A 20,692-nucleotide genomic window follows, 5' to 3' on the forward strand; every position below is an offset into this window, starting at 1 on the left:
TCTTGTCTTGTCCTTCACTGACCCTTTCTCCCATTCATGTGTTTTGTTCTTATGGTTTTAAATTGTTTTTATATATTTATGTGTGCTTTTAATTTTGTTTTAATGTTTTTATTGTTTGCTACCTTGCAGGACCCCAAAACAAAAAGGCCAGGTGACTCAGTAGCAATCCCTCTGTACCACCTTCTGAAACCTACCTTCCAGGTAGAACTGAAGCTGCTGCAAAACGGTGCCCCTATTCTCAACCCCAAAAGGTGATCCAGAAGGATACCATGTTTGATGGTATCAAAAGCTGCTGAGAGGTTGAGAGGAATCAACAGGGTTGTACTGTCTGTGACGATCTCCTGGCACAATTCACCCACCAGGCCAACCAAGTCTGTTTCAGTTGCATAATCAGCCCTGAAACCAGGCTGGAAGGGATCCAAACAATTTGCTTCATGCAGGCTGAAGTTGCTCAGCCACCATTCGTTCAGTCAATCTTGCTTAATAATAGTTCATTTGAGACTGGACGATAGTGATTCAAATCTGCTGGGTCCAGACAGAGTAGTTTGCTTTAGGAGTGGATACACCACTGACTGTTTTAAGGCTGGGTAAGCACCCCCGATTCAAGGAGGCATTTACCATCTCCTGGATCTGGCTGGCTAGCCAATTGTTACTTGTTCTTGCTTGTGTTTCTGTGGGAATCACTGTTCTGGGTGTGCCTCTTCTGCTCATGAAGAGACAATGCATGCCGCAAACGGAGGGAGGATCCCCCTACTAGAGCTGTAACCTAAAGAGGTCACACTAAAACACAATAAATACTGCAGAACCAATTGAAGTTACTCAATAATGAATATCTATATATTAATTTATATTATTTTATCAAAAGTGCAATATTAAAGTGCAAGGTGCTCAAAGTGCTCATACAAATTCAATTATTCCACCGTACTAACACTAAATATCCAAGTCATATACATATACAAAATAATATAACCATATTCCCTACAAAAGTCAAAATAATGGTACAAAAGATCGCAGTGGCCATGGATATGCTGGAGATAAAGTTTTCCTTTCTTTTTAGATGTTGTAGGTGTGCTCGGAAGCCGTTCTTCACAAGACTGTATCCACCAAGGTAGGTGTATTCATGGAGGATCATGACCACTGATATCTTTACGGTTATATTATTTTGTATATTGTCTCGTGGATATTTAGTGTTAGTACTGTGAAATAATTGAATTTGTATGAGCACTCTGACCACTTTGCACTTTAATATTGCACTTTTGATAAAACAGTATAAATTAATATATACATATTCATTATTGAGCAATTCCAACTGGTTCTACAGTATTTATTGTGTTTTTAATGTGACCTCTTTAGGTTCAGCCCTGGTAGGGGGATCCCCTCCGTTTGTGGAGTGTCGTGTTTTCCAGGGCAGCCTCTTTTGTTGTTGGCATGAAGAGACAATAGGCACCTGCCTCTTGGGGCAATTATGATGCAGCCGTGCAGCAGAAGCAGCAGTCATAAGGCAGAAGCTGCTGCAAGAAGGCAAGGCAAGGCCAGAACACTGAATCACACAGACAGGTCAGGCAGCAGCTTCTGCGAGGAGATACTCTGGCTCCTGGCGGAAATCTTGCGGCAACAGGTTGGGAATGGCTGGCATAACACAAGCGAGGCGCCACTTATAAAAACGGAGTCTCTGTCCTCAAGCTTCACAATCTAGATATAACTAAAGAGAGTGAATGCCTGCCACTTACATCTTTCTGGTTGGAGTGAAAAAACCTGAGCGCAAAGTTGCAGGACTGCGATGCGGCAACATAGTTACCGAGGGCTGCTGCATAGCGTGTCAGCAAGTAACTGCAATGCAAACAAAATGAAAAATCAGAAGAATGCAAGTTCTGTCTCCAACAGCACTGCTATACTGAGTTTGATTAGCTTCCCCCCACTCCACTCTAACTTTTTAAGATAAGGAAGTACATTAAAACTTTTAAATGCAAGAGACAAAGAGCAACAAAAAAACAAGGGGAGGTGGGGTGGGGTCTAAACTGAACTTTGCCCAGCACAGCTCCATAAACCTTCCCATAGCCCTTGGGGCCTACTATCCCCTCCCCAAAGCGGCTCTCCCAAAAAAACAGTTTTGTATTGGGGGTGTAAAGCATAAGTGAAATGCAACATGGCTTAGAATCAGCCAAACAAGCATTTACACACAAGTCCTAAAAACCACACCTGGCTTGAGAACTGTTTCATGATATGCAACATTCATTCAAATGTAGACTCCCACTCAAGCCCCTTCCTTCTAGTTTCCAGCCTCACAGTAAAAGGTGTGTAATTTTTTTTAAGTGATCTGAAGTTCAAAACATACTAACCTGCTAACCTTAAAGCAGCTTGAAGGGTTTAGTTCTTATTTAATTCACCTCAGTAGGGTCAGAATAAACGGCTTAAATTAACTTCATGGGCCTTGAGTTAAACAAAGAGGATGCAAGAAGGAATGGAAGATTTGGAAGACGTCCTGGGGGCTTAGGGACGAAGCCAATGGAGTATATTCTAAGTACACGCTACCCACCCGATGGTGTCGTGCTGTATGTGCTTTGCGTCGAGGCTGGAGTAGAGCTCCACAACTGGTTCAAACGCCCCGAGCATGCAGTAGATTCGGATGAGCAGCAATTTGAACTGAGCGTTTGAGGGACTGTGAGTCAGCCCTTCTTCTAGCAAAGTCAAGCACTGCCAGGCAGCCGGCTCTTCACCTGGTAAAGAACACTACACTCAAGCCTTCTGTAAGAACAGGGCATCCACTCCAGAAGAAGATGGACAAGACAACCCACCAGGGCTGGAAAGGCCCCCCTCCCTCCATCTGAGACCCTCAGGTTGCCTTCCTGTAGGACAATAGTTGAACTGAGAAGAGCACAACGAAGGGGCAGAACCATGTCCCTTGGGGAAGGACCATAGCTCATAGGCAGAGCATGGACTCTGCATAGCAAATGTCCCAGGTTCAGTCCCTGATAACTGCAATTAAAGGATCTCATCAAGTAAAGAGTGTTGGGAAAGGCCCTTCTCTTCTCGAGACTGGGGAGAGCAACTGCTTAGCCAGAGAATGTTAAAGCAGCCATGTTGGATTAGAACAAAGGTCTATCCCACCCAGCATCTTGTTTCCTACTATGGCCAGACAGATATCTCTGTAAGGAGCTACAGAGCCCCAAACCTCCCTCTTTTGTGGGCCCCCTCCCACAGGCTATCACTTCAAAATATGATTCAGGTCTAGTAAAGACCAACTAGATTTCCAGAGTATGAGCTTTTCAAGAGTCAGAGCTCCCTTATCAGATGCTCTAACTCTCAAAAGCTCATGCCCTGGGAATCAACTTGGTCTTTAAGGTGCTACTGGACCCAAAACTTGCTCTTCTACTACAGACCAACACAGATATCCACCTGAAACTAACTTCTGAACATGCAGGTTTCATTCAGCCAATGAGGTTAATAGCCACTGATGGACCTACACTCCATACATGTGTTGTATTCTCTAAGCTAACAGCCATCAGCACATCCTGTGGCAAGGAATTTTCAATAGTTAAATACTCTTTGCCTGTCCTGAATCTACTGTCCATCAATTTTCTTTGCTGCTGTGAGTTCTAGAATGATGGTGGAGGAAACAAAGTTCTTTCTATCCGTTTTCTTAACTCCTATTATGCTCTCACAAGGCATCTAGCTAAAAAGTAGACATTACAGAGCTACATGGACTAGCTGCCTGATGCAGTACGGCAGCTCCACAACACAGTGACTTTTCACAGCAGCCTTGCCCATAATGCCATCCACCCCATCTTCTTAGGTTAAATACTTCCAAAGTAGTGTGGGAAGCAACCATGGACTCAAATGATGTAAGTGGGTGGTCCCTCTGAGCCTTATCGTTCCTCTCAAGTTTTACATAGAGAGAATTTCAACACATTCATTTCTAAGGCCCAAAAATAATTAACATAACTGGCAACCTGTAACTGAAATAAGTGCTTCTGCACTCCTGGACTATGATCCCTTTTTGCACACATGCAGTGAGTGGGGTTTGTACGGACATACCTGCCTCTAGCCAGATGTCGAGGAGCAAATGGACAGCAAGCAGACAGTAGTAGTCTGAAAACTGCAATTCTGTTTTCAAACAGGATTTTCCTATTGGGTGAAAAGTACGTGCACAAGGAACAAGTCAAAGTCACATCACATTGCACAAACTAAATTTAATTTTAACAGTAAGAACGTACCCCCTCCCCTTGCTGGTTCAGACCAGTGGTCCATCTAGTCCCGCATCCTGTCTCAAACAGGAGCCAGCCGTTGACTCTGGAGGGCCACCAGCAGGGCATACAGGCTGGCACCTTCCCCTGATGTTGGCTCCTGCCACTGGTAGTCAGGGGTTTACTGCTTGTGAATGTGGAGGCTCACTTTAGTGGCCATCGCTAGCAGTCACTGGTAGACGATCTTCCATGAATCCATTCCCCTTTTAAAGCTGCCTACGCCTCTCGCCATCATTACACATCCTCTAGCAGCGAATTCCACAAATTAATTGCTTGTTGTATAAAGAAGGATTTCCTTTTGTTATGGGAATCCCAGGGGGCAGGTTGGGGCTCAGTGTTGAAGCACAATCTTTGTCTATATGATGTTCTCGATCCGGTGGGTAAAGATGTATTTCTTTTTATCTGTCCCAAATCAACTGTCCATCAATGTCACCTCTAATTCTAGTATGTTAGGAGAATGAGGAAAAAGTTCTTCCAGTCTACTCTCTCTACCCTGGCACAATTTTATAAGCCTTTATCACGTCATCCCTGAAGTCGTCTCTTTTCTAAACTGAAAAGTCCCACCCTCTTTAGCCTTTCCTTACTGGAAAGGTGTTTTGTTTTAATAAGTAAAAACACAAACCCATTAACAAAACAAAACCCACTTGGTTCAGAGAACAGTCTGAGAACATACAACATGGTTCCATCTCAGAAACTATGGAGGAAAACCATGAATGCTACTCAGAACCCCTCAAGGGGAAAAAAAAAGATGAGACAACAGGGGATGAAATGAAAGCAAACAGTGATGGCGAGCAGGCAGGCAGAGAGTAAGGAACAATTATAATTATTCAAGAATGCTGGCAGAGTCTACAAATGAGTGTAGATTTAAGCATTTCTCACCAAAATCCAGCCCATGTCGATACCGCGACATCAAATCCTGGACAACCCTCAGTTTTTGGGCTCTGTCCATGGCGTGGTAGAGGCCAAGTAACCTTGTCAACTGCACAACACACAAATGTTGCTGCAGAGCCTTGATGTTAGCTGGCAGCGCGAGTTCACCTTCGGATGGTGCCGACAGAGGGATGACTCCCAACAACTGGTTGATGAACTAGACAGAGGGGAGAAGGGGGCGGGGGGGTGGAAAGGAACAGAAATTTGAACTTCGCAATGCCATGGCAGAGTTCTCTTTTATAGCTTTGGAAGAAAAGCAGGAAATTAACTATTTCTCTTCTATACCGTGTCTTAAAGGTGCCTGGTGTTTCAGAAAGTATATGAAACATCAAGTTCTTGCCTTGGGAAGTTTACAGTCTGGAGTGTGTCATAAAGGCAACCGGGAAAGGAATGCGGCATTTATTTCTGCTGCATATTCCTAGGCTTAGTTTCAACAGGGAAAGACGACTAAAAGGAGGTGGCAAAGTCTTCATGGAAAAGGTCAGTTTCAAAGAAACAATTTGAAGGAAAGGAGAGGCAGCATCGGACTGGTGTTCTAGGAAGCATTCCCAGCCGTAAGGGCAAAAGGGCAGAATCATTTTATGGAGGAGATCATTAGACAACCGATGGAGATGCAGGAGCAAAAACCGCCGGCAAGGATAAGGGAGCAGGGAGATAGAGGGGCAAAGCTGGGGAGTGTTTGGAAGGCGAGGATGAGGAGTTTCAGCTGAGATATGCACCAGCAGCGAATCAACTCGGGAAGAACGGTACAAATGATTCGACAAGGGGGATGAGTTGGGAGGAACAAAGTGCAGATCCTCAGGGACGAGCAGGGCAGAACTCTCCTCTCACTGGATCAATGGACACAGAAGAAGCAACAAGCAGGGCACGAGGAGAGTGGGCTGAGTACAATGCTGAAGGAAACACAGCGATGGTCAGGACTGAAGATATTCCACAGCACAGATGTGAGGAACAGAAGTGAAGACGAATTCAAGAGGATGCCTGAGGGAGAGCAGGAAGGGAATCCATGAGGGGAGCTAAAGGGAAATCATAGTTATTTCACAACCGGGAGCTGAAGGTTTAAAATGAATTAAGCTCATTGCACCAGAATGCATGATTAGGTGCCAGCACTAAGAGAAACTTCTGAACCGTAATGCTGGAATCTGTTATACGCACTCAATGTACTTAATTTATAGGTACTAAGGAAGAAAGAGTGGGCTCATGATGGAAGAAGAGAGCGGCGTATGATTGATGGGGGAAAAAAACTTGGGAGGGACACAGGAAGAATCCTTATTAATTAAAAAAAAGCTCATGAAACTCTCAAGGTGCTAAATATAAAACCTATTATGGGAGTCTGGGAACAAACCTTCAATAAATGAAAACACAACAGCCTGCAACAGTTCTCATATTCAGCAACACTCTCTAGAGAAAGCTTGCATTGTAGGAATCCCCCTCCCCTTTATTTCATGCTTTTTCCTGCACTGAGGACCATAACCTAAAAGGTAAGAAGGAGCTAGAAGGAGGTGGGGTAGGGGATTTTAGCAATAGGACAGGGAGACCCAGGTTCAAATTCCCACTGTGTCATGGACACCTGCTGTGCGAATTTGGGTCAGTCACACACTCTCGCCCTGATCTACCTCACAGGGTTGTTGTGAGGATAAAATGGAAGAGAGGGATGAATTCATTTACGAAATTTATACCCCACCTCTCTGCCCTCATCAGGACCACCAAGGATGCTAACAGTGTAAAAGCCTACTATATAAAAGAGTAAGCGTGTTCCAGGCGATTCACTTCCTACCCTGGTGTGCCACCAGAGGGTGCTGCTGTGGTGGTAAACCCAGGCCGGGATCAGACGTGGAGTAGGAGGCAATGCTTGCCCCCGAATTCACGTTCCTCTATCCATCATTTATTCTTGAGAATGTGTAAGTTGTCTGATGGATAGAGGAATAAATTTTGAATCACTGAGCACTTTATGATATATTTATAGGCACTTAGTCGCTTTATTAAATGCATATAAAGTGAACTTGATTATTAGTTGTAGATTGTCTTTATATTTTCTCCTGGCTGTGGGGTATCCATTTTTTGTCACTGTTCTTGACCAGGAGTGCCTTCTTTCAGTGTTGTTGGGATCAAGAGCAGAGCGGATGGCAATGCCCACTCCCGCCTTCACCAGGCCAGCATCAGGCACAGAGCAGGCGGCAATGCCCGCCCCCCCCCTTCACTTGGCCAGGATCAGGTGCATAGAAGGCGGCAATGCCCGATCCCCCCTTCACTCGGCCAGGATCAGGCACTGACCAAGCATCAATCCCCACCCCCCCAGCCTTCACCTGGCCAGGATCAGGCACGGAGGACGAGGCAATGTTCGCCTGTCTGCCCTCTCCTTTCTAGAGTCCATTGTATTTTTTCCCACAATGGACTTTTTGCTAGTGTACATAATAAAAAGACATCTTAAATACCATTAAAAGTAAACAAAAACATAGCACTAAAATAATTAAAACCAAGCTAAAACATACATACAAAAACTATTAAAATATAGGGCAGGAAGAAGGCTTCTGAAGATGACTGCAGCATTCAGGTAGATTCACTTTGTAAGCTACTTTGCATCTCCACTGAAGAAAAAGTTGGGGTATTAATGAAGTAAATCAAAAAGAAACTATCCACTATGCTAGGCTCCCTGGCTTCATCTGACATTGCACATTTTCAAGCGTCTGCCAACTGCCATGAGGTCTCAAAGCACACATTTTAAAAAGCAGAAAATCACAAGATATTTAATTCCACCACACCAGACTTCACCCTGGTCCAACAAAACAATCTCAAGAATATAATGCTCATTACCACTTGGGAAAGCTGACTTTAAAAATGCTAAGAGTCACCGCGAATGTAGGCCAAGAGGTAAATCTCACAGACTGTTTCTGCAGATGGATTTATGCTCATGGAGCATGGCCTCCTTGATACCGCCCCCACCTTGCTGCAGCCCCAAATGCACCCGAAATGCTGCTGAGGAAGGCGAGAAAACTGCGCTCCATGGGCAGAAATCCTTACTCTGCAGAAAACTGTTGAGGAGGTCCAAAGGAGGCACAAAGTTCCAGATAAGGGACTTCAAAAAGCAGGGCTTGGCCCAAACCCTCAAATGATTCTCAAGAATCTTCCAACACTAACAGCAGACTACAGAGACTGTTGGGCTGACTCAACTTGAGAAAATTTTATCTATCCTAATGTTTGCTCAGGGAGAGATGAAAACTTGTTCTGATGTAATTTATAAACCACTGTAAAACAGCATCTGCTAGCGTACCCTCAGATGCACAGTGGCCTTGGGTAAGAGATTAATGGGAGCCAGCAAAGGGAGGGAATATACAAAGAATTTCAGTTATCAACAAGGCCCACACCGCGGCGGTCCTCAGCAATTTTGTTTACAGATCCTGACTGGACGGGGTCTTTACATATAACCCCCTGGCCACAGTATTTCTCCAAAGGGGCTTAAATGAACAATGGGGCTGAGCAGGATTCCCAGCTGCTGAAATCATCCTGGTCTTAACAGCACAAGCCCACCCTCTCTTTCAGGGGATACCTAAAATAAGACCAGGCTCCAATGAAGGCTGATTATATGCCATGCGCCTCTCCAGCATTAAGAAATGGCAAGAAAAATTACAGCACCGCACTGCACCAACAACTGGATGAAGACGAAAATCAAAAATTGGGGGGTGGGAAGGCGTGGGAGCAAATACAAATGAAGATAAAACTGCACCTTTTGATAGACTAGTTTAGTGGATGCAGGAATGTGCTGGATTTCAAGTTTCACAGAATTCTTAATCAGACAGAAGAGCCCTGTGAAATGCAGAAGCTTGATTACCCCCAAGTTACTCCAACAAAGAACTTTCCTTTTCTCAAATCTTTCAGGAGTTGTGATGAACAGGGTGACTATAATTTTTTTTTTAAAAGGCAACCCTCTCCCCCAACCCAATAGAACAGCCAGGTGAGCAAATCAAATGCAACGGAACTTGCCTTTGTATACTGGGCTGATGGGAGAAGGTCTACAAACACCTTGAGATCAGTAAAGCAGCAGGGTTTATCTCCAAACCGTTTGAAATACTGGAACATGAGCTCTTCTGGACTGCCTAACAACAGAAACAGGACCAATGAAAGATAATGTGGAATTTGCAGCTGTAAATAAGTCAATGACGCAGTGACGCCTCAACCAACATGAGATTGGTAAAGAGATTGGGTCAGCAGATCGGTAGCTTCCAAACTTTTGTTTTCAAACCTTTTTCTCTATGATCAAACATTGCTTCATTTCTCTGATTCAGAAAAAAACTTGCAGATTCTCTTTGGTACACTGCTCCTTTTTCTATATATACTTATCAAGCAAGCCATTAGTGATAATAGTCAAGACAGCCATATGGCTAAATAAGTCATTTTTTCTCTCTTCGTTCTATAGTGCTCTCTCTGCACCCCCATCAGCTACCCTCGTTTTTACTCCTTGCCCACTTCCAAGGTCTTTAACCACCGCCACCACCACCCGTCTCTCAGTTCACCACTGCCACTTTAATCTCATCTGTTTTGCTCATCTGTTACTTAACCCCTACTACCCCTTGCTGTGTTCAGGGCCTTCCCCATTCCAGCAATTCACAAACTGAGGAAGCCTTGCACATGGGTGGGTTGTGTATCATGCCAGGCTGCCACAAACGGTGTTTGTGAATCCAGGGTGAGAAAGAACAATCCAGGTGTAGCAGTACAAACATTCTGTGTCAATGATGATGGGCGAAGGCTGGCCTTAGATGTTCCCACAAACATGAGAAAGAACTACAAACAAGTACTTGAAATCTACCAGGAGGAGTTGCACTTTTTACTCTGTGCCCCTCAACAAAGCAGCAGAAGCCCTGGATACTTTAAAGTCACCTTTGGCAATTTAACAAGGACCTGCTGCAAGAACCATCCCCACTCCAACATTATTGAAAGGGATTTTATTTCACTTGCAGTGGGGGTGTGGAGATAATTTTTAACAGCCATTATTTCCTGATAAATGTTATTTGGTTACTGTGAAATTAAAAGCTGGTTTTACTGCACCAATTCATAAGATTCTGCTGTATCAGTCAAGACATCCAAATATTTACCATCCACAAGCCATTTCTTAATGCCAGCGATTAAAAATAGAAGACAAACAATTCTCTCCCCAAAGCACGGGTGAATTTCTGCAATTCTTGTACAGTTTACATCAGCTACCGCAATCCCAGGACGGAGAGCTGGCTTCAGTTCGGCACCCTCTCCCGGGGCCCTCAATTTGGCACTCTATTAGCAGCTCTGCCTCTTACCCAATTCGTGTTCCTCGCTGCACCCTCTGTGCCGCAAGCGCCTGATCAGCTCCAGCTGGGCGAGATATGGTCCCCGGAGCGGCCGGGTGCTGTCCGATTCTTTTGATAGCCTCTGCTCTACGAAAGTCACGGCTTGCTCTGCGCTGTGATGCACTTCACCCTCCAGAGAGCTGTGTGCAAGAAGCAGCATTGAGTCCCAGCATTTCCACTCTCCCTTTCCTTACCACGCAACTACTACATTGCCGTTCTGCATCATCGTCACGCCAAGCTCAAGAGCTTCCATCAGCAGCAGGACTGGCCTACTCAGCACAGCCTTTGCAAGAGGACACAAGCCTTTCTCTCCCCCAGCAATTTACATGGCAAGAAACGGATGCAGGTGGCAAAACTGGGGAAACTGATTCCAGTTCTACCACGTGTTTGTAAATTCAGGAAGAGCCGGCAATGCAGATGTAGCAAGGGGTGGGGGGAACACTCCCCCAAATGTTGACGGGTTTGGTTAGGCTGGCCTTAGATATTCCCAGAAAGACATGGCAGAGAGCTGCAAACAATGCCTATCCCACCTTGGGACGGGACAATCAACGGCAGGTTCAGGGGTGCAGCACTGCTTTCAGCAGCAGCAGCAGCAGCAGCAGCACAGTAACTTCCCAACCTACCCCACACCCTTACATTATTCTGCACCTTGAACACCTTAGTCATTCGCTCAACTGGCAAGATGGTCCTGGTTACAAGTTAATTGCCCACTAGGGACCTGGGGATAAACACGAGTCTGTGTCCAAGATACCTCTATGACACTGGATCGGGATCTGAATCACTAAGGACAGCAGTTAAACACTGGGGAGTCCCCTCCCCTCACCAGAGTGGAAGAGCCAGTTTGTTGTAGTGGTTAAGAGCACGGGACTCTAACCTGGAGAGCCGGGTTTGATTCCCCACTTCTCCCCTTGAAGCCAGCTGGGGGACCTTGGGTCAGTCACAGTTCTCTGGAGCTCTCTCAGCCCCACCCACCTCACAGGGTGATTGTTGTGGGGTAATAATAACATTTTGTAAACCGCTCTGAGTGGGCATTAAGTTGTCCTGAATGGCGGTATATAAATCGAATGTTATTATTATTATAAGAAAGAGTGGTCGCTCTTTTCACAGTCAGGAGCTTCATGCAAGGTGGAACATCAGGCACTCATCTTGCCAAGATGGTACCAGATCCACATATTTAAACACAACCCCCTGCTGATCCTCTACTCCTCTCATAGGTTATACTTTTATCTTTCCTCTCCTGCTCCACCATCTCCTAGAAGGCCCAAGGTAGGCTACGCTGGCTCTGTGTGGCAGGATTTGAAACAAACTCCTGAATTAAAGGAACAAACTCTTAAAACCCTAAAAAGATACGAAACTTACTGTTCCCCTTCAGTTGGAGGAGTCCAGGCTGTGTCGATCAGTTGAAAAATGGAGTCAAAATAAATTATATAGAATTGCCAGTCATCTGGGCTAAAACAGAAACGAGACAAGAATCAGTTCTGTATTAGAATTTCCCCCCTCATGTCAGGGAGTCAGAATTTATTTAAAAAGCAAGACTAAACTCCCCCCCCCCCGCCCCACCGCCAAAAGGAGAGCGCATCAACAGCAGACAGGCAGCATAAAACGGTTTAGCTTCCATAAGAACCAGCAGCGATTTCAAGATAAATTAAATGCCTGCTTAAAACAATGGTGTCCGTTACCTTCTGAAAGATGAGCACAGAAGACGCTGAGTGAGCTGCGTGCGGAAGGAAGTTCCATAACAATAAAACCACCACGAAGAAGGCCCTGCTTGGTCTAACCACCTCACTCACTGCACCTCCTGGGGAACACCGAACGGGGCTTCTTTAGGTGATGCTGAGAACTGGGTGGATTTGTGCTTGAGAAGGAGTCTCCTGATGTATGCTGGCTGCAACCCCACGGGGACTTAAAAGGGCAAAGCCAGCACCTTGAATTGGGTTTGAAGGCAAATTGGAAGCTGCTTCTGTGGCTGAGTGCAATCCTAAGCAGGTCTACTCAAAAACTTACTCAGGTCTATTTTATTTATTTGTTTATAGATGATTTTTATGCTGCCTCTCCAGGTAACCTGCCTCAGGCAGCTTACAAAATAGAACATAACAAAAACATTAAAAATCTTAATTAAAACTCAACATAAAACAACCAATGTGACCATAAAAACAGACAATTAAGCAGCCAAATACCAGTTTCCAGGGTAAAATATACTACTAAAGTAGTGATAAAACGTTAACTCCATAATTAAAAGAAAAGGTAAGCAGAAATCTGTTTTGGCCTGGCACCTAAAAGACAGCAAGAGAGCACCAGATGAAACCTCAAGGGCAGAAGGATTCCACAGGTGAGGTGCCACTACTGAAAAAGCCCTGTCTCTGATTGTGATCCACTTCACCTCTAGATAGGGCTTACTCCAAGTGACAGGGTTTACTTCAAGTAAAGTGTTCTTAGGACTGAACTGAAAAGTAGTAGTAGTAATACTAACAACAACAACATTCGATTTATATACCACCCTTCAGGATGACTTAACACCCACTCAGAGCAGTTTACAAAGTATGTTATTATTATCCCCACAACAAAACACCCTGTGCGGTGGGTGGGGCTGAGAGAGCTCCAGAGAGCTGTGACTAGCCCAAGGTCACCCAGCTGGCTTTAAGTGGAGGAGTGAGGAATCAAACCCGGTTCTCCAGATTAGAGTCCTCTGCTCTTAACCAGTACTCCAAGCTGGCTCTCAAGTGTTCTAAAACGCACAAGGACTATGCTTGCAATGGAGACAACCTTTAAGTTAAAAAAAAAAATGTATGGCAAGGTTTGCACAAATAAATCTTGGCCTAAAATGAATGCTGTCAGTTTTGACTGTTCTACAGCTATAGTTTTATTTATTTACTTAAATTGCTTATCTACTGCTTCACTGAATACCGTAAACTGAAATTGCTTTACTCTCTCTTTTCCAAAGGCTCTGCAAGTTGTAGGTCTCATATTAATGCAGAGAAATATTCCCATTTAAAATTACCAAGGCAGGAAAATATGTTGTGTCCCTTTAACAGAGGCTTAACGTGTGGTAATAGACAGTTGAAGCTTTTCATGGCATGGAGGTAAACAACATCCCCTTAAGCCAGGGCATTTTTCTCCATTGCTGTCGAAGCACGCTAATCGGACAGTCCTCTAAACAGAATTCAAACCTACAGCACAGTCCAGGAGGCCGTCTGTAACCAAATATTTCATAGCGCTGTTTATGCGTGTGGGGAGTGTGATAGCCTCACAAGTCAATCTGAAGAGCAAAATCGTAGTATTAAGTCTGATGCCTAAGGGCTTGTCAGTCATCCCCGTGTCTCTGTAGCCAATGTGTAACAGCACTGCAAAGAGGAGGCAGGAAAGTGCCTAGCTGTCACTGCACTTTTTCCTTACGTCACCATCAGGGCTTTTTTTCTAGGAAAAGAGGTGGTGGAACTCAGTGGGTTGCCCTCGGAGAAAATGGTCACATGGCTGGTGGCCCCGCCCCCTGATCTCTGGGCAGAGGGGAATGTAGATTGCCCTCTGCACCGCTCCAGCGCGGAGGGCAATCTCAACTCCCCTCTGTCTGGAGATCAGGGGGCGGGGCCACCAGCCATGTGACTATTTTCAAGAGGTTCCGGAACTCCGTTCCCCCTGAAAAAAAGTCCTGGTCACCATAAATGAAAGAGCTAAAGAGATTCTTTCTTGCTTGCTTGCTAAAATTGGGGGTGGGGAAGTAGGAGAGATAGTCTTGAGGAAACAGCCACAAGTTTTTTCCTTCCGCTCTACAAGAGGCAAAACAGCCAGAGCTCCTACTCACTTTTTTAGCAGAAGCTTCCTTGACAGAGCGTTGCATTCCGGCCACTGGCCCAGCTTTCTGTACATCGCCATGCACTTGATCTCTCTGCTCTGGAGCTCACTTGTCAGCTTCTCTAAGTTGAACAAAGAGTCACAAATTCACAGGGTCAACCCAATTTTTTCTGCCACACACAAGACTTCAGGTTTCCAAACAGCCATTCACTTGATTGCCCATGGCAAAGAAAAGTCACCCCCAGGCAACCAGAAAGGGAAGTTTCACAGAAAAGATAATCCAATCCCTTCCTTTGTAAAATGAGGCCACAACTGGCAGGTAGGGTAAAGCAAGTTAGTTAAGAATAAGACTGCATGGGCTAGTTACTTCCATGGACTTATATGCAAGTCTGACTTTCTTGACCCCAGGATGCCATAGAAAACAAGAAGTTGAAATGATAGGAGCAGGGGTTAAGAATGAATTGCACATTGGCAAGCCAAGTAATGCTAGGTGCGCAGTGCCTCCGCCACAGTTAATGAATCTGCTAATCACCCCTTTGTATTACAAATTACACCTTTTAACACAGACTGACAAAGCTGATCTGATTCTGTAGACAGCCTGTAGTGCAGCCATAAGGTTGGACCTTTACTGGATTCTGGCCGCCCTACAAATGGGCAAGATCAACAACTGTCCACATATGTGCTGTGGCCTCCACCTTGTGGAATGGCCTGCCTGAGGAGGGCTTGAAGGCGCCCACGCTTCTGTTGTTCTGCAAACTACGTAAAATGGAATTGTTTGGGAGGCCATTTCTGTAAGGGAAACAGGGCTATATTATATCAACATGGCCCAGGAAGGTGCTTTTCATAAAGGAAACAGCACTGAACTATACCACTGTGTATACTGTGTATTAGCTATTTGCTATATGCAGGGCTTTTTTCTGGGAAAAGAGGTAGTGGAACTCAGTGGGTTGCCCTTGGAGAAAATGGTCACATGGCTGGTGGCCCCGCCCCCTGATCTCCAGACAGAGGGGAGATTAGATTGCCCTCCGTGCCGGCACGGAGGGCAATCTAATCTCCTCTCTGTCTGGAGATCAGGGGGTGGGGCCACCAGCCATGTGACCATTTTCAAGAGGTTCCGAAACTCCGTTCCACCTGAAAAAAAACCCTGGCTATATGTATTATCCTACACTCACTGCATTGTTTTTATACTTAAGTAACACCTATTTTCCGCATTAACATATTACGTCCAATATTCTATGCTTTGTTTCAGATTGCTGCAATCCTAGTACTATTACCTTGTTTATCAGATTCTTCATCCTACAGGATGCACTGTGTAATCAGCTTTGAGTCTCAGTGAAAAAAGTGTGCAATAAATAAATAAACAAATAAACAAGACTTCCAGAATGAACACATTCTACAATATTTTTCGTTACAACAGCAGTTCCTAAACCAGTCTACGCAGCAGCATCTCTTACAAAGGCAGACATAGTGCCTACAAATATGTCAGCAACTATAGGTATAACTATTTAATGAAAATATTTCACTGGTTTGGAAGCAGTGAAGTCGCCTTAATACAAAACCACACCAAAAGAGACCCACACCCACCCCTCCTTGATTTTGTTCTTCAGGAACAAAATAATTGCTTTGCTAGATTAGACAAAGGTAGGATGGGTAGACAGAAATCAAGGTGAGACAAATAACTGACTTACAATTGCAGAGGGAAGGAGGAAACAAAAATCATGGATTTAATTCAAGTCAGTCCCATTCATATTTACTGAATGAGCATGCACGCTCTTGGTTGCTATAATAATTAAAACAAGTTGGTTTGCCATAACCACTAACAGGTTTGGACACTGTCTAACAGGAAAGAGGGATAAGTTACCTCCTAGTTTTCCTCTCACAACATCCAGGGCTTCCTGATATTTCTCCAAACGTTCTAGAATCATGTAATAGAGCTCAACCTTCAGAAGTTGAGAAAAATGAGACACAATTGTAAGTTAAGAGTCAGTAGAGTATACAAAAACATCACAAGCTGCGCCATTTTTTAAAAAGCAAAAGAACATTCAAATGTGTTTTATGTGTTTGGAGACATTTTTAAAAAAACGCAAATTCTTGCTACTTTTTTCTTTCGTCATCTCCAGAGCTGTGTTAACCAGCTTGTATTTCTCACTACTAGTATTCACTTTCCTGGTAATACTCTCCTTCCCCACATTTTTCCCTAGTGTGCCAGCTTTTACAGGCTGTTTTCTGGAAAATATTGGGCTATGAAACAAGGAAATCACTTCTTTTATCCCCAGTCTTTTATGGAAAATTATGGTCAAAGTCAGAAGAAAGTAGAAAAATGCAGGGCAAATTAAAAAACCATCTCTACTATTTCTGTATAGTGATAGCTTATTCTCTCTAGAATAGGGTGCCCATACTGGCAAACAGAAAATAGGATAATAATAATATTTGAATTATATATATTCAATTGACTCCAAAATAATGAGGTTTATCTTTTTGTCTTGGGTTTTTACCTTCACAGGCTGAGCCACAGTTACACACAAAGGACAGACGACCACATGGGTGGAAAGGTATGTTTAGGATCTGCCTGTTCTTATCCTCTAAGAAGGTTTAGTATCTCTTGGCTATGCACTGTCTTCAACCCCCCACCTCCATACATTCAGCCATATTTTCCCCAGTACCTACTCTTGTTAACAGCACCAGAATGCTGCATAAAGAAAAAATCTAGCTGCATAAATCAGTAGAAGACATAATAACATGAATGGATTTATCATGGTCAAACGTGATCTTAGACACATATTTTAAAATCTTACTTCAGCTTCAGCTTCAATTTTATCTTCCTTCACCATTTTTTCTACCATCCTTTCGGCTAGTGGTAAAAACATGGTTTTTGAGAGGTTTTCATCCTGTGCAGATATAGACTGGAAAAAAAGAATACATGACGCTGCCTTACACTGAGCTAGAACATTGTTATTGTCTCAAAGCAGATATCCTGCTCCCTGAGATGAAGGGAATAAACCTAAGACTGTCTGCATGCAGAGTACTTATTCTATCGCTCTGTTACAGGCCTGGCCAAAATACTGTCAAAAAGCTGTAAGAGTACTGGAGAACAAAAACTGTTGGAAGAATTATTTGACAGCTGCATATATATTCTTTTGTTTCAGAAGATGGAAATAAAGGCTTTTTGCAAGAAACATTCACAAAGAATGTGCTGGGTAACTTGCACAAGTGCACCACAAAAAATAATAAGATAGTAAACACATGTAATTTGCAGATTTGTTAAATGAGAAGATGGGATGCCCTTCCAATGAGCCACTTTTCCCAACCACATCAAGCAATGATTCAGTATTCATGTACAGATGCAAGCAAATCAGCTCAGCCATTGTTTTCTAGAAGAGGTTTCCTACCAGAATTCCAGATTTATCATTAATTCTGGTACCAACCCCAGAATTCACACATCCAAGGCAGGAATTAGAGGTTGAAAAGACACGGCAATTCCCCTTGGAAAGTCTATAAGCAGTTGCCTTCGTCTGTCACTCTCAAACTAAAGAGATTGTACATGGCAGCATTAATATATTTGGAGTGAGGGAGTTCATGGTCTCATAGAGGCACCAAGAGAATAATCAGAATGTGCAAATGAAACCCTCTGGATTTCACCGTTCATAGAAACATGGGGTTAAGCACCATAACAAAATCTTTTGTGCCGGTATCTGCAAAAACTACCAAGCATCTTTCTTGCTTTTATTTAATATTTATTTACTGACTACAATTATATCCTGTCTTTCTCCGCAACGGGAACCTGAAGCAGTTTACATCATTATACTTTCCGCCATTATATCCTCACAAGGGCCTTGTGAGGTCAGTTAAGCAGGAAATGTGCGACTGGCCCAAGGTCCCCCAGCAAGCCTCCACGGCAGAGGGGGGGACTCGAATCTGAGCCTGCCAGATCCTAGTCCAAACAACTAACCACTACGCTCCGCTCGCTTTCAGTCTGCATTATTTCAGAAAGAGGACAACTGTCGTTTTCAGGGATGCTGTACTCACCTGCATAATTAAGCTCATCACAGACCAAAAATAGTACGGGTTTTTTGGTACAATCTTATAAAGTGCCATCCCAGCCTAAAAAATAAAGAGGTGTGCAAAATGAACATTCCAGATATATTGATTTACAGGCTTAAGAGATTTGCGAACATTCGGGCAAATGAATCGTCAGGAACAGCCTCTGACTTGCTCATTGTCTGAGCGCCAAGTAATACACAGCTCTTGCTTTCTATCTCATTTGGGAGGCAAAATCATGACACTAATAACACACATCTACACAAACACACACTGCATCACTATGGGGCAAGCTCTATTTACTTAGCATTGGTTGCCACACAAACGAATGTGTTGAGCTGGAAACAGACGTGCCAATCAATCTGTACTGAGACTGGAACCTCCACCCTACATATTAATCTTCTTTATTTCAAGGGAAGTATGGCTATTCAGAAATGCTCAGGTCCCATCACCTCCTAAGCAACTTCCTGGATGGTGGAGAATGCTGCGCTCCTTTTGCATCTTTATGTGAGTTCATGCAAATTCCAAATAGTCCCCTTTAGTGCTACAGGAAATGACCTGAAATAGATCATCAGCACGTCTATAATGTTCTGAAAGCACAACATTTAATTACTTACGCTTTAATTCAGAAAAGGTTTCATCTACGGGTTCGGCTTTCTGCTAGTTTTCAAATTTGCGGCTACCATACTCTATTGTATCTGTTTTCATTGAATGTCCTAACTGTTGATCACATTGTATTTTTGCTCTGTAAATGTCCTAGCTATTGTTTATGTTGTATTCACTTAGTGAGAAAGGCGGGCTATAAACAAACAACATTATTAATAATAATACGAAAAGCCTAAGTTGTAGTTGAGTAGAGATTTCATCCATTTAGAAACAGGACACTATTAAAACACTTTTTTCCTATATTAATCACTTGGGTCTTTCCAATTCATGTTGCATGTGTGACAGAAAGTTAAGGGTTTTTATTTTAGCTTTATGATTGGTACGAGACTTTCAATAATTGTTAAAACTAGTGAAAAGGGGATAGTTTGACCACTCACAGACTAATTTCTTTGCCTTCTACTACTTGAAACGTAAGATGTATTTGATATAATCTGTTAATCACAGAAAGTTGGATTAAAGTGTGTATATCCTTACACACGTTCGTTTTTACAAACCAGTCACCATACCTCAGAATACAGGTTCTATAACCAAAGGAATAACTAGTCTGCCTTTGGAGCTTATTAGGGGGTTCCTCAACATGAAACTGGTAATAGCAGACAAGATTCTCTGGAAGACTCTTTGCCCTCCATCACTGATTACCCTCTGAAATGCACAGGAAAAAAGAAGGCGCATACGCCATATATTTTTATAAGGTTTACATTCAATGCACAGCAGGAATTAACATAGATAGTTCTCATACACATGCACTTAAGCCAATAGAGATGGACTTCCTTGGTAGACCTGAGTTAGGTATACTTGGGGGGTTGTACAGGGGAGCTAGCAGTGTTAGTCTGGCGCAGCAGAAACAAACAAGAGTCTTCTAGTGCCTTAAAAATTAGTAACATTTTTTTCAAGTATAATCTTTCATGGACTACTGCCCTTTTCAGATGACAAAGTGGGCTCTAGTTTATGGATGTTGAAACTACTGTAAAGTTTACTCTTTATTGTACCACATGACTCCTGCTTCTTTTCATGGTTTAATATTACAAAATGATTGTTCTTAAGTTGTTGGTCTCTCTATCACACATGCATAAACTGGCATAGAACAGAGATCTCAGTGTGTTTGCATGACTGTGTAGAACAGACATGCGCTCAGAGGCTTTGAGGATTTGCTTGACTAAGCCTTAAGAATCAATTTCCTGTTAGTGAAGATTCCTCAAATTAAAAATAATTATACACAGACACACACAGATCTCAATTCACAAATAAAATAACTGAAGACAAAGGTTGCATGTTTATCTGATGTCAGAAGCAACCTGATTTGAACAGTTTAACAATTTATGGATTGCACATCAGAGCCAAAAGAGGTCTTCTTCAGGTCACAACTGACTCTGTAGCAGGCAGATTTATTTCCATATCAAACAACTTGGTTCGCACCCTCATTCTGGCAAGTACCTGTTGCATCTTCTTGTATTCGCCAACCCTTGCATAGGCCATGAAGAGATGGGAGTGATACTCTTCGCTGTTGGGGACTTTCTTCACAGCTGCCTCATAGAGTTTTGTGACTAGCTCCGCTAAAACAGAAGGTGACATGTTAACAAACAAGTGGATGTTTGTGAAGGGTTGTAGTATGTTCCACCTCAAAGGAACCGGATTTGACACAGGCCCCAGAATTTCCAAGAAAGGCCAAGAATGGAAGAAAAGTGTTCATCAATGTTTAAGGATCTG

At 43.4% G+C, this 20,692-nt stretch overlaps 1 protein-coding gene across 3 annotated transcripts in view; it reads right to left on the reverse strand.

The window, feature by feature from the left end:
* The window catches only part of NAA25 (N-alpha-acetyltransferase 25, NatB auxiliary subunit), a 45,960-nt gene that overhangs the window by 14,853 nt on the left and 10,415 nt on the right, over positions 1 to 20,692 (reverse strand). For all 3 annotated transcript variants that reach the window (XM_054996564.1, XM_054996563.1, XM_054996562.1), the window contains exons 4-15: positions 20,420 to 20,538; positions 18,308 to 18,382; positions 17,077 to 17,184; positions 16,143 to 16,221; positions 14,292 to 14,403; positions 11,852 to 11,941; positions 10,463 to 10,632; positions 9,156 to 9,268; positions 5,124 to 5,331; positions 4,036 to 4,125; positions 2,537 to 2,717; positions 1,731 to 1,830 (exon numbers count right to left, since the gene is read on the reverse strand). In XM_054996564.1, the coding sequence (XP_054852539.1) occupies positions 1,731 to 1,830; positions 2,537 to 2,717; positions 4,036 to 4,125; positions 5,124 to 5,331; positions 9,156 to 9,268; positions 10,463 to 10,632; positions 11,852 to 11,941; positions 14,292 to 14,403; positions 16,143 to 16,221; positions 17,077 to 17,184; positions 18,308 to 18,382; positions 20,420 to 20,538 (1,445 nt within the window). The remainder of the gene's footprint in view (positions 1 to 1,730; positions 1,831 to 2,536; positions 2,718 to 4,035; positions 4,126 to 5,123; positions 5,332 to 9,155; positions 9,269 to 10,462; positions 10,633 to 11,851; positions 11,942 to 14,291; positions 14,404 to 16,142; positions 16,222 to 17,076; positions 17,185 to 18,307; positions 18,383 to 20,419; positions 20,539 to 20,692) is intronic.

This window comes from Eublepharis macularius, chromosome 13 (genome assembly GCF_028583425.1).
Source record: "Eublepharis macularius isolate TG4126 chromosome 13, MPM_Emac_v1.0, whole genome shotgun sequence".
Lineage (NCBI taxonomy): Eukaryota > Metazoa > Chordata > Lepidosauria > Squamata > Eublepharidae > Eublepharis > Eublepharis macularius.